Source organism: Idiotropiscis lumnitzeri, chromosome 5 (genome assembly GCF_059441095.1).
Source record: "Idiotropiscis lumnitzeri isolate Australia: NSW breed Sydney's pygmy pipehorse chromosome 5, RoL_Ilum_1.0, whole genome shotgun sequence".
In the NCBI taxonomy this organism is placed as follows: domain Eukaryota; kingdom Metazoa; phylum Chordata; class Actinopteri; order Syngnathiformes; family Syngnathidae; genus Idiotropiscis; species Idiotropiscis lumnitzeri.
The window spans coordinates 28,184,279-28,197,268 of NC_142395.1; the positions used below are offsets into that span (position 1 = coordinate 28,184,279).

Here is a 12,990-nt window from a genome sequence, read left to right on the forward strand (position 1 = left end):
TCATAGCAGGAGAGGTCCGCGTCTAGCTGGGGTCCATGCATAAAAAATACTTTTAATCCACCTGCGCCACAACTTAGACCTGCTTACATTTGGTCTAACATGTAGTCTACTTTCAGACACTTAAATTGTATGGTGTGCCTTTGACGTATAATAAAAAAAATTAATAAATTAAAAAAAAAGACGTCCTTTTCCAGTTTTTATGCCAAGCGTACGTGAGCAAATCTATGAAATGTTTACTCTTTGCCAAATGGCTGCTTGTTATGAAGAGAGTTACAACTAATAATGCTGAGAAACGTATAATAAATTATAAGTACTCGTGCTAAACCTTTTATAGAATTCTGTATTACATTGCCAAGACATCAAAAGGAACGTAAAATTAGCTTTTTTTGTTGCTGTTTATTGATAGTGTCAAAGAGGTCTTTAGTTTGGTAAAGTTTATTTTTGTAATTAAGAGAGCTCCACATTCTTAATAACATCTCTGTGATTCATCATCTCTGTAACGTTTGAATTTATCACCTCTCATTAGATTATGTGGGTGTTGCTAATGTTGTTGCCATTGTGCATATTGTGCCGGTATTTTTTTAATTTTTTTTCTCTTCCTTAACTCCGTTGAACTCCCATTTAAGCTTGCCACAAAAACACATATCTAATATGACTTTGCTTTATGAGTTTTTATTCATGATTGCAAAGCAAGACAAATTTAAATGGCATCCCTCGGTGACAGGCTGTATGCTGTTGATGCTCATAAATTACAGACAGAGTGCAGAGTGCTGACAGGCAAGCATACAAGTAAAAAAAAAAAAAAAAAAACTTGTCAAGGTCTGGATACCATAAAGCATTTCTTTAGCCCATTAATCCACCTCATTCACTTTTTGCAACCATCTCTTTCCCATCAATATACCCGGTTCATATTTGTGACAGCGTGTCCTTCATGACTCTCAATATCATCAAAAAGAGGGAAAAAAACAAAATTAAAGCCTCCTCAAAATATATACCTAAGGAGTATATTGATTTAATATCGTTCCATAAGCCCTTGCACCTACACTCGACATGCAATTTGGAAATAAATTGGCTGATTTAGATAGAGGCATGGAGAGGCGGGGCTGTGGGTAATGATGTAAACCTGATCCGCCACTGTTGAGTAAGGTGACATTGCACAACAAATCGCTTGCATGAAGAGGGAAAGAAAAGCATTTCTTTTCCTAAAATGTCATTTTGTTTGTGGAAGGTGCGCTCACTACGCTGATTGCCACATATGTGAATCCATTTCTCTTCAGGAGGTGCTTGAGCGCTTTTGAAAAGTCAATCTTATATTTTGCTCTTAGCATAATAAGACTTTGATCCAGAGAATAACACAATCTCATTTATTGCTAACAGACAATAGAGCGTAGGCCGCGATCGACTCTCCTGTGTTTTGTTTAGTCGCGGCAATCGTTGATTTTTTTTTTTTTTTTTTGAAGTAGCACAGTCTAATGTGTTTTAATTGAGCTCAATGAAGAATAATTTAGTAATTAAAGGCTTGATAGGAGAGAGGCATGGTAAACAGCTAGAGGGCGAGAGCTGGCATTAACAATATGGAACACGGTGCGCCGTGCGTCGAGCGCACCTGCAGAATGACACCATTGAGACAAGACAAAGCGACAAACTACATACAGCAACATTTGGAAAGTATGCATGTGGTTACGTTAAAAAAAAATAAATAAAAAAAAACAAGCATCGTGGGGTACGCTTCTGCCTTGACATATGAGTTTAGTTTCATTTAAAACCATGCTCGTAGCTCAAAATCATCTTTCCCCATTGAAATGAATGGAAATACCTTTAATCTGTTCCGTACCCCCCCCCTAAAAAAAAAATTGTTGGGTATTTCTAATAAGAAAAATAACACAGTAGAATATTTTACTTTATAAAATCATAGAGAAATAAAGATGTCCTTTATTAGTCCCACAATGGGGAAATTTGAGAAATAACATGCCCACTAAAAAACTTCTGGGTCAAAATGAACCCAAATTTGGTGAAATGGCCAACCTCGCGCCGAAAAGGTAGCGAACCAATGCTGGGTCATTTAAATCCATTTTTGATTCGATTTTGAGCCAACAAGAGGTGAAAACAAATCAAATAAAATATCCTTACTGATGAGTTAACGCTAGCAACAAATGGGCTACCAGGTCGTCAAGTACAGCTGTGATTCAAAATAATACAAACTTTTTTGCCAATATTTTGGAAGAAGGAGGAGGAGTAGCTTTATGCCCTTCCTGAAGCAACCCACCCACTTCCTGGGGATGGACTGGGATTTGAAGACCCTGGTGTCTGAAGTGAAACTTGGAGTGATTGAAAAAAATCAATTCAAAAGTCTTCATATCTTGCAAAAAACAAAGAAAAAAAAAATCTTGAGAAGATCGTAAATCAACAGCATATATCAAGACACCACTTTATATCAGTCATCTGATATTTATAGCTTTTTTTCATGACTTATTTCAACAAAAGTCCAATGAGAGCAACGGCGTAGAAGTACTTTTATAGCCAGTAGACAATTTAGCCGACTCTTACAACAGTGAAATGATCATACTGACATTTTATCGTTGAAAAAAAGAACAAACAAAAGTGTGTGTGAAACACTGCAGCATGACCAACTTACTTTGGACCGGTTCCTGGTGCCAAATGTTCCCTAACAGTGATATCTGCTTTATTCAACATACAGCAATAATCGCTGTTGGCATCATATGCTGCCTGGCAGCGATAATCTATAATCCATTCACCCAGAGAGGGCACACAAATGCATATTTGTTTCGTCGGATTAAAAGCTTATAGCGACAGTATGGCATGGCCAATAATAATAATTCATCTATGCCAGCTGCCTGAATTTCCCTCACTATTCCTGCTTTTTCATATCCCGAATTTGTGCCTGAATGCAACTGCAGTATGAATTGTCAATTTAGCTCGGTAACTAAACCAGATTTTAATAAAGTAAAATAGTCGCCTAAAAATATGGAGACAAGCCAGGACATGGAACTGTGGTTTACTTTGTGCTAGCACTAGTTGTAAACTTCACAGCGCAAGGTTTATTTCGATGCCTAATGTTAGAACGCAGACACATTTTATTAGCGCTGGTATCACAGCGTCCGATAATAAGGCCATTATTTTTAGATGTTCCCTTTTTTTGAAATATTTTTTTACATCTTTTAGTGGGACAATACGGACATTGACATTTTGCTGCAATATAAAGTGCCTGTAGTCACGGTGTAGAGTTTGTACACAACCCCCCCCCCCAAAAAAAAAATTAAATAAAAAAAAAACAAAACTCAACCACAGATAATTATAATGAAACAAAATCAAGTCAGGATATTTTATTTAATTTGTTTTCACCTCTTGTTAGCTCAAAATCTAATTAAAAAAATGGGTTTAAATAACCCAGCATTTTTTTTCGGAGGGGGGCTGGAACAGATTGAAGGTAGTTCTATTCATATCAATGGGGAAAGATGATTTGAGATGAGCACACAAGCATACAAAAGTGTGAAGCCCAATTCGCTAGTTTCCCTCCCTGTTTTTATGTGACTCATTAGTGTTACAATTAGGTCTCAGGTGTGAATGGTGAGCAGGTGTGAACACCATGGCCAAGATCGTTAAGGCAAGCCTGGAAAAATAATGGTGGCCACACACAATATTGACACTGAGGGCACAATTTGGATGTTTTTACTCACTTTTTTTGCCAACACTTTACATTATCTCAAGGTGCTGATTCCTCAGTATTGTATTAAAAAGATAAATTCAAATGAATGCTGTCAAGCGATTACATTTTTTTACTAATTAATCGCAAAATAATTCTGTAATTAATTGCGATTAATTGCATTTTTTTCTATTACTATTTTTGTAAAGCTTTTTAAGAGGTATCGAATAATATATTAGAATTAATGTCAAATCACCAATTATGAAGTACATTTTAAATCAAAGACTGTTCTAGTAGCTTAAAAGTTTTTTACTCCCGTTTTTTAAATTTTCCAGCGCAAAAATCGTGTCTTGATGCAAAAACCAAAAGAAAGTTGCCCATGTTGATAACTTTCAATCGCTGTTTTGTTATTTTAGCCGATGATAAATCAGAGACTGTCGAGCCCTGGCCCGCCCGTCTGCCTTGTGGTCAGCAAATGAAGCTGTCAAATGAAGGTCACCAGTTCATGGTCCGAGATTAAAATGGTCAGCAAGCAATGCTTGAGTGAAATGAAATCGCGCTTGGCTGCAGAAATAAGACGCCAATAGAGTTGAGTGTCCTCCTTGTATGAACACTTAACTATAATGGGCTGGCTATGTCGCAACCAGCCCTGCAGCCACCTTGAGTAGTACAGTATCGATCTTGCTGTTCAGTGGATAAAAAAGAAAATGATCACACCGGAGAATGGTTAGTTATTTGCTGCACATCTTACCGGTAAATATAGATAAGTGGATTGCTGTGGGGTTTTTTTTCCTTCAAAACACTCCGTAACAGTTAAATGATGTTCCTGATTCTGTTAACCTGAATTTAAATCATTCACTGCAATTGACGGATATAGAAGGTAATAAGTCCATTCGTTTTACCTGGACATCATCATCAAAAAATATTTCTTAACGTTGTGTCCCCTTGATCTGTATTCACGACACGAGAGGTAAGTATTCTTTGAAATATGCATGTGGGACTTTTTGTCTCCGCCTTGGTCTTTGCTAATAACTCCCCGCGGTCCAACCTACTTGACCTTTGTGCCTTTGGCCTTAAATGAAAGGCCTTAACAGAGCTGACATGGCTTTAAAATGTCCGTCACTGGAAAAATGCTCAGACGGCTTGAAAAATGTCACTGTGCGAGTGAAATTGTTCAAATTTCTAACTGTAGCCTTACTTGGATTTGATTTAACTTGACATTAGCATCTATTGGACTAATACGCACACATTTTGTTGCCAGTCCATATATGTGAACTTAGTTTCAGAAAAACACAATCTAATAATGACAAATGATCCCATTACACTTAAAAAAAATATTATTTGTTTGTTCTTTGTTCGTCTCTCTATGCAAGTGATGTATAGTAACAGGCCGAACAAAGAAATGTTCTTCCGTGAGATGGTAGGAAGTACAATTAACCTGTGTATCCATCTGTTGCCATTCAGGCAGCAGAAAAATTCATCTAAACAGGCCCAGGTTTCACTCTTAATTACATTTGTGAGTAAATTGATCATCATTATTTAAGCTCCTATTATTTTTAATTTACCTTTGTGTATTTGTAGTGATTTGATGTTCATTATAAATGCCAATGTTGTCAGGAAAGCTTCTTTGCTTAGCCGTCGTCCTGGTGTTTGCTTTGTTGAGGAAGGAGAGCTCCATGGTGTTTCTTCTGTGCCCCCACCCAACTGAAAAGTCACTGCCATTGACAACAAAAAATAATTTGGTTTGTACACAAGCCTGCACTGCCATCTGCTGGTGAAATAAGAGAAGCGCACTCCAGGAACTGCAATATTAGGATGCGGTTTTCTTTAGGTCACGTGCTGCATTCATGGGCCGTAGATAAAATAGAAGATTGGTTTATTAATTTTTTTATAATCAATACATTTTTAGTATTCAACACTTGCTAAACGGGAGTTTTTTTCCCCAAAGTTTGATACTAAAATATGATATTTCTGTCTCGTTTGTTGTCATTTTGTTTCTATCAAAGCCAACCGTCTGTCTATGAGCCGAATACTGCTGGAAATGGCCAGTTGTTTCCCTCTCTGGGGATTAGTTGATAATATTCCTCACAGCCTATAAAAACTGCTCATATAATCTGCTCTAATCTGAGCACGACTTCACCAGATGAGTGACGAGCGGCGGGAATACTGGATTTTCTGTTCAAGAGAAGGCAATGGGCGGCTGTTGCTGAGTTAGACAACATGTCCATCACGACCTGTCAGAAAGTGACGTTAATATCATGCTCGGTCCTCTGTGTGTCTCTCTTCTTGCCAAGGATGCTTTTACCCAGAGCCAAAAAAGAGATGGGAAAACCACAGGGTGAGCAGATTTATGACGTCATCTTCCATCCACCTTTCATCTTGTTGTTGTTTTTGCTGCCAGCTGTTACATTAGACAAGTGCTTGGTCTCATCATGTCATTATGTTGCCTAAATGTGCAGTGTGATGGAAAAGTAATTATCTTTTGCAGTAAATGATTATTTCCATGTTTTCAAATTAGTCTATGAATTATGATACATGAATGTGTCTTTTATTTTTTTAAATTCCATTTCATTTTTAATCAAACGCTGTGCGCAATAAGCATAAAATCCAGACAGAAGAAATAAACTCATTGTAGCTCCGCTGAATTTGAGTCGTGAGTCGAGTGGGCCAAACCAGTAAAAGCATACTGCCGTAAAATACAAATATCAATAATACAAATAACACTAAATTGGTATTTTTCACTTTGTTTTAGGGCAAAGAATTTGTTCATCTTCACAGAATTGCATCTTACCCACCTTCATGTTATTATTTATGGATTATTTCTATTTCAAAGCCTAATAATATTGACCACATGTCATCTTGTGTAGTTGGCCCTGGGTTCCATCCCCCAGGGATGCATCCGGTGTCGTTGTCCGATGACCCGCAGCAGTGGGTTGCAGACCCGTTCCAGTCCATGACGTACAACGTCGAGGCCGCTGCCAAAGTCAGAAGCATTGGACGTGGTAAAAAAAACAACCTGATGGCTCAAGTCATACCCATATATGGATTTGGAATTCTTCTTTACATCCTTTACATCATATACAAGGTTATTATTATTATTAGTATTATTATTATTATTATTTCACAGCAATCATGCCTCTAATATTTTCCTGTCGACAGTTGACTTGCAAGGACAAGAATGCAACAAAATCAGGACAGTTCAGTTCAACTGTGAGCATGGGGAGGAATATAGGTAAGGCCTACTCTCTGAATTTTTAAATGGAAATATAAATGTTCTAAAGTTAGATTCATGATTGGGATTAAAAAAAAAATCAATATCTTAATGAAACAGTGGTTATAAAAAGTCAACACAAGTTTATCTGGGAAGTTTATTGATCTTTTTAAATACTCTAGCAGTTTCACTGATGCTCATTATATTTCCATACGTCATATTAAGTGTTTGTGCTTCTCCTAGCAACTGATGATGAGCTTGCCAGCCTACAGGAGCGACTACTTCAGTCGGAAAGGATCAAGGCAAGAAATGTCTCGGGAAAATCGTGTGCCTCCGGGAGGTTAGTTATGGTTAATATTATTGTTATTGTTGATACACTGCACAGGCTGACTCCAAAAATAATAAATTCATGTTGGAACAAATTACTTCATTCTTGGGAATTAAATCAAAGGAAATTTGTAAACAAACAAACAAAAATCAGTGGTTTTACTGCATGCAGTAAAAAAACAAAAAAAGCTCAGTGTGCTTTTGTCTGCTTTGTCTCTCTGCTGCCCCACAGTGGAAGACGCAGGAAAAGCAAGTCGACTCCTACAAAGAAGGAAGACAAACTCCTGCGGCAGCTGAGGCAGATTGCACAGCTGATGCAAGAGGGTCGCGTGGAAGGTGCCTCCCCAGAGATGGAGGCAGAGGAAGTCCCTTACAGTGCAGACTGGGAAGGTATATGTCCTCTGTCATTTTACAACTACTTTATTTCCTTCCCATCTGAAAGGAGTTTTTCCTTCCTACTGTCAAGCTAAGGTCTTGTTCATGTAAGACTCTGCCGGGCCTCTTCCGGGCAGCGGTGTGTATGAATGAGTGGCTAAATCCCATAAATGTGCATCTAGAGCAGGGGTGTCAAACATACGGCACGGGGGCCGGATCTGGCCCGCAAATGGGTTTAATCCGGCCCGCGAGAAGATTTGGTAAAGTATAAAAATAAATACGGCCCAACTGAATAAACAGCCGCTCCAAATTCGCCAAATGGCAAAAGTTTTATTCATGAAATTGACAAGCAATGCTCAATTGAGTAAAGAAAGTTAAATATGGAACTGACCTGGATGTCATTATTTTAAACGCAACCTGGTTTTACTGGGAGGGAAAAAAAACAAAAGTACGACATAAATCAAACATAAATGTGTTAAATATAACACATTCAACTACTGGTAACAACAGGAGAGCATGCAAATCGACAATCTTTTTTTTTTTTTTAACAGGCTACCCAGAGGAGACCTACCCTGTGTATGAAGTACCCGATTACAAATGTGAATTTGACCGTGTGGCCCCGGAGAAGCCCATCACCCAGCCGACTGCGGAGGCCCTCGCAGAGCGAATGGAGCAAGAGGAGGAAGAGGTTCTCGCAAGGAAACTGTCCATCGTACAAGAGGAGGATGAAGACGAGGAAGAGGAAAATGTTGAGGAAGATACGGAAGAGGAAGAGGAGGTGGAACCAGAAGAGGAAGAGGAGGTAGCCGAAGAAGAGGAGGAAGAAGTAGAAGCTGAGAAAAGACTTTTGCTGGCTCCACTTGGCTCCCAAGCGACGACAAATACACAACAGGAGAGATTAGGTCTGCAAGTACACAACGAGCTACAAGCTAAAGGAGGCAGGAAACATATAAGTTTTAATGACCACAGAAATGTATTTCACTACCCAAAAGAAGATACCTATGAGGAGGTGGAGAAGGAGGAGGAGGAGGAGGAAGATGATGAAAAGGAAGAGGATGTGGATGAAGATGATGGGACCGAGGAGGAAGAAGCTGATGAGGAAGATCCGGTGACAGAGGCGGAAAGCCTTCAGTTTAGTAGTACGGGATGTCCCAACACTGAGGAGGAGGAGACACAATATTTGTCGACGTTAGCTGTTGCAGAGACTGACAATAATGTCCACATAGACGTTCCCAAAGAGGTCAGTGGGTTGAGGATGCGAAACAGGAGGGAGACGTAAAGTGCTGCACAGGATATCCTCATCACCAAGTCATCTCTTTTTTTTTTTCTTTTTTTTTGTCATTTGAGATTTTGCTTTTTGGGAGGGGATGCAAGAGTTCACTTTTTTTTCAACCATGTCATTTTAGAGCACAGGTTTCAAACTCAGGGCCTAGGGGCTAGATCCGGCCTACATATTTATTTTATGTGACCCGTGAAAGCAAATTTTGTACATCAACTTCTTGTTTCTTGCTAAATTACCAAAATTGCTGAATCGTCTCTGCTTTTAAAAACTTTTTTGCCGCCAATCTCCCTTTTAAAATAAATGTACAATCTGAACAGATTTTACCGGTTTCTGATTTCACAGTTCACGTTCATCAACGTGTTTGTGATTATTTAATATGAGGCAATCATATATTTATTACGTTTAACCATAACTGTGATGCGACCTGTGACAAAAATTTATTTGACGTCCTTAGGTAGTGATGTGAAAATGAAGCTTCAAATTTGCTTCATGAACCAGCTGTTGTATTTCTGAGTCCTCTAGATGGCACTGTTGCTTTAAATAAAAGATGGCAATTCATTGTGCTTTGAACAGAGAGTGCCATCTAGAGGAGTCCAAAAATACTACAACTGGTTCATGAAGCAGATTTGACGCTTCATTTACCGTCACTGCCCTTAGGGTGTCTGTAATATTACAAATGATAACAAATGTTCATGAATTCAACGTGGAACCTTAACTACATTAACTATATTTATCGCAACAAAGCTGAACGATGTGCGGTGAGCAACCTTTGCAGTGTTTTAAGAGGACAAACAAAAACATACTTAAGTTTTATTTGTTCACCTTTTCTTGTCCTAATCAAAGAGTGTCGTATACCATGACATGATTCAAACGTACGGCATTCACTGTACAGCATCACAAGCACCGAAAACAGAGAGAAGCGGGGGATTCCGAACACGTACCGAAAAAGCAGACTTCACAGCAAAGTATCAACAAAAATTGAAATCCAAAATAGTTAGAACACAATTGAGTACAAGAATAACACATCTCATCAAGATTTCCTCGTGATCCACCGGAACAATTTGCAGTGTCCGAGATTGTTCTTTGCCTTCATTATGATTTTTTATTTTTTTTTTTCTGATAATGATGAAGTACAAAATTGTCGCTAAAGAAAGTCACCCAGAAAGGAACATCTGCACTTCTCTATATAAACATCCTACATTTTAGATGAGGCGCATACCCAACTGAGTATAAAAATATTTCAAGGACACAAATGGATGCAATATGCAAGTGTTGAGGCTGTGACGAATCCATGTCCGCTCGCAAACATTTCGAAGAGACTTCAGACATGATATTCAGCACAATGTCACATCTGAGCGAAATGGAAAATAATCTCGAACCAAGCCAAGATTGTTCAATTTGGGCTTTTCATCATGTTGGTTGTTGGATTGATTAAAACCAGCTCTGCACCTGTTTAGTGACCGCAGTGGCGGGCCTTCAAGGCCTTCTCTGCTGGCCTAACAGCCATAATCAAGAAATCAGAATCATATTTTTCACATATTATATCCTAGCATTGTCATTTTTAGGTGATTGTTTTTATCCAATCAGAATTCAGATAGCTCGTGTTGCCAGGCAGATTTCACAATACCAGGAGCACGCACTATTTTTTCAGAGGCCTTCAGATACAATCGTGCGGGCCTCTCTTTTGTGTGAGCGTTGATAGGCAGTTGCGATAGCCAATCAGAGCAGTTGATGACAGTAAAGCCTTCTCGCTGGCCTTACGTTGACGTTGATGAACGCGTCTTGTGATCGGATATTCACTCATGAGGGGGCAGCGCTATGCAGAATCAACACGCCAGAAAGTCGTAACTGGCGACCGCACGAAAATCTAAAATATTATTGATTTTTTTATTTTTTAAACCAACGAAGGAAGGCAAAGTGCGGATTTAATTGCAGATACGCTCGCGACGCCATTTTCAAATCGGACTTTTCAAGAGAAGCTAGGTCTTCCTTCACTCGCTCAGTCGTGTGTAAGTGTCTTTCTTTCCTTTCATTATTTCTCCAGCCGTGGTGTCAAATTATGAGGGGGATTTAATCAAGTAGGACTTCACTGAAGGCCTATACGTATGAAATGCACAGCCCGCCACCGATGTACGTTTAGCAAGAACGGCAAAGAGCTCACTTTACAGCCAAAGCGCCACACTGCAGTTTAGTGTTCAAAGGCACAAGAAACAATTTGACAGCAATTTCATCCACTACTGGCTTTAAATTAAAGTGCACCATTATTCTTTACATTCACACATGTGAGAGAGCCAGCGACACCATAATGGACGGTACACAGCACAGTGTAACATGCCTTTGCCCTGCTCAGGTCCCATCGTTTTCCCGTGGATGCTTTGTCTTTGATGTGCTTGCAGCTCCAAAGAGCCAATACTGTCCAGAGAAGAACAAAACATGGAATAAATACATAAATAACAAAAATAAATAGCTTTTGACATGCATGTTATTTTGAATCGAGAAACTGTAGAAGTATTCATGCTTGAGGATGTTTTTTTTTGTTTTTTTAACTATGGGTTATTTTCATGACTGGTACATAAAATGTAGCCAACTCCAAAAAAACTTACAAATATGCAATTATTAGTCACAATGTTAAACCGCTCTAGCTAGTACATAAAAGGAACAGTGGATCTTAAGAATGTACACACACTCTAATGTTTACAAATTTCATTTTCTTAAAAGTGCATTACGCTTTGTGCTTGATGCCTCTCATACCCGCCACCACACACACGCGCATTCATGCCAAACTTGAGGCCCACAAAGCATTTTGTGATATGCAGGACGTCCGGGGTAATTTGTGTTTTGAAATTTGGGCCAGCCCCATTGTTGCATTGACAGCCCTTGACGAAGACCGCTCATGGTCCAGGTGGCATTCCTGCTGCTGCCGTCGTCTATTCGCAGGCTAACTTGCTGTCAAAGCTGGAGAGGGCGATGGCAAAGGCTTGAAGGGCACACATTGGATAGTTATAGTCCATGGTGAAGACGTCCTCCGCCACGCGGCCAAACTGCATCACAATGTAGTCAGCTGAAATGATGAATAAAGAAATTGAAGACATTGCAAATATAACAGTTACATTCATTTCGTCAATTAATAACTAGAGTTGTCACTAGTGATGGGAAAATGAAGCTTCAAATTTGCTTCATGAACCAGCTGCTGTATTTTTGAGTCCTCTAGATGGCACTGTTGGTTAAAATAAAGGGTTTTAAAAAATGGCAATTCATTGCTCTTTCAGCCCAATGTGAGTGCCACCTAGAGGAGTCCAAAAATACTACAACTGATTCATGAAGCACATTTGAAGCTTCATTTACCCATCACTAGTTGTCACTAAAATTGATCATCCTATCAATAGAAATTTCTGTCTCCCAATTTTTGTGATCAACTTTTGTCCACAGCCCTAATAAGAACGTGTGCTGTCAAGCGATCATTTTTTTTAAACTAATTAATTGCAAAAAAAAAAAGAAAAAATATCCATAATTAATTGCCATTAATCTCGTTATTTTTCTACTTCAAATTTTTTGCGAAGCGTGTAACAGTCAACAACAATCTCGGTCGCATTTGTGTGTTAACCTAAAATGATGGAAGAGGCACGGCCGTCGTAAAATCGAAGCGTCGTAGGTCGAGTACGTCGTAATTCAAGGACTTCCCGTACATACAACTTGTATATTTCAAACTGTTCTAAATTTATATAGCTATAATATTTATACCCATTTTTTGTCTTATCGGAAAGTAACATGGTGCCCAATGTGCCTGGTAGGGGAAACTAGTGGTGAGAAAATGAAGCTTCATGAAGCACCTGTGATATCTAGATGGTGCTCTTTGTTTAAAGAGAAATGCTTCTGCAATGGAAATTGATCAAATTTTCACGGGATCCTTTTAACCAAGAGAGCCATCTAGAGGCGTCAAAAATAACCACAAGTGCTTCATGAAGTTTCATTGGTCCATCACTAGGGGGCGACACCTAAGCTGCCAGTTTGCGTCCGTTTGAAATGATATGCTTCTTATAGCTTGAATTCAAATACACCCTGGTTCCTTGTGGCGTTTTGTTTTCAAGTTTGACATGATCACTCTTAATTTGATGACTCAGGTAGATGAAA

General features: G+C 38.9%; 2 protein-coding genes across 8 annotated transcripts in view; one reads left to right on the forward strand and one right to left on the reverse strand.

Moving 5' to 3' along the window:
- Positions 1–9,173, forward strand: part of ric3a (RIC3 acetylcholine receptor chaperone a) — a 28,471-nt gene extending 19,298 nt beyond the window's left edge. For 2 of the 5 annotated variants that reach the window (XM_088296242.1, XM_088296241.1), the window contains exons 2-7: positions 5,959–6,002; positions 6,532–6,749; positions 6,824–6,896; positions 7,119–7,215; positions 7,435–7,592; positions 8,129–9,173. In XM_088296242.1, coding sequence (XP_088152368.1) covers positions 5,960–6,002; positions 6,532–6,749; positions 6,824–6,896; positions 7,119–7,215; positions 7,435–7,592; positions 8,129–8,856 — 1,317 coding nt within the window. In that variant the 5' untranslated portion in view covers position 5,959 and the 3' untranslated portion in view covers positions 8,857–9,173. Of the gene's footprint in view, positions 1–5,733; positions 6,003–6,531; positions 6,750–6,823; positions 6,897–7,118; positions 7,216–7,434; positions 7,593–8,128 lie in introns of those variants that run through there. The other 3 variants (XM_088296244.1, XM_088296243.1, XM_088296240.1) reach the window with 2 other exon arrangements.
- Positions 9,174–9,655: 482 nt separating this feature from the next.
- Positions 9,656–12,990, reverse strand: part of tub (TUB bipartite transcription factor) — a 41,733-nt gene continuing 38,398 nt past the window's right edge. For all 3 annotated transcript variants that reach the window (XM_088296237.1, XM_088296238.1, XM_088296239.1), the window contains exon 12: positions 9,656–11,920. In XM_088296237.1, coding sequence (XP_088152363.1) covers positions 11,787–11,920 — 134 coding nt within the window. In that variant the 3' untranslated portion in view covers positions 9,656–11,786. The remainder of the gene's footprint in view (positions 11,921–12,990) is intronic.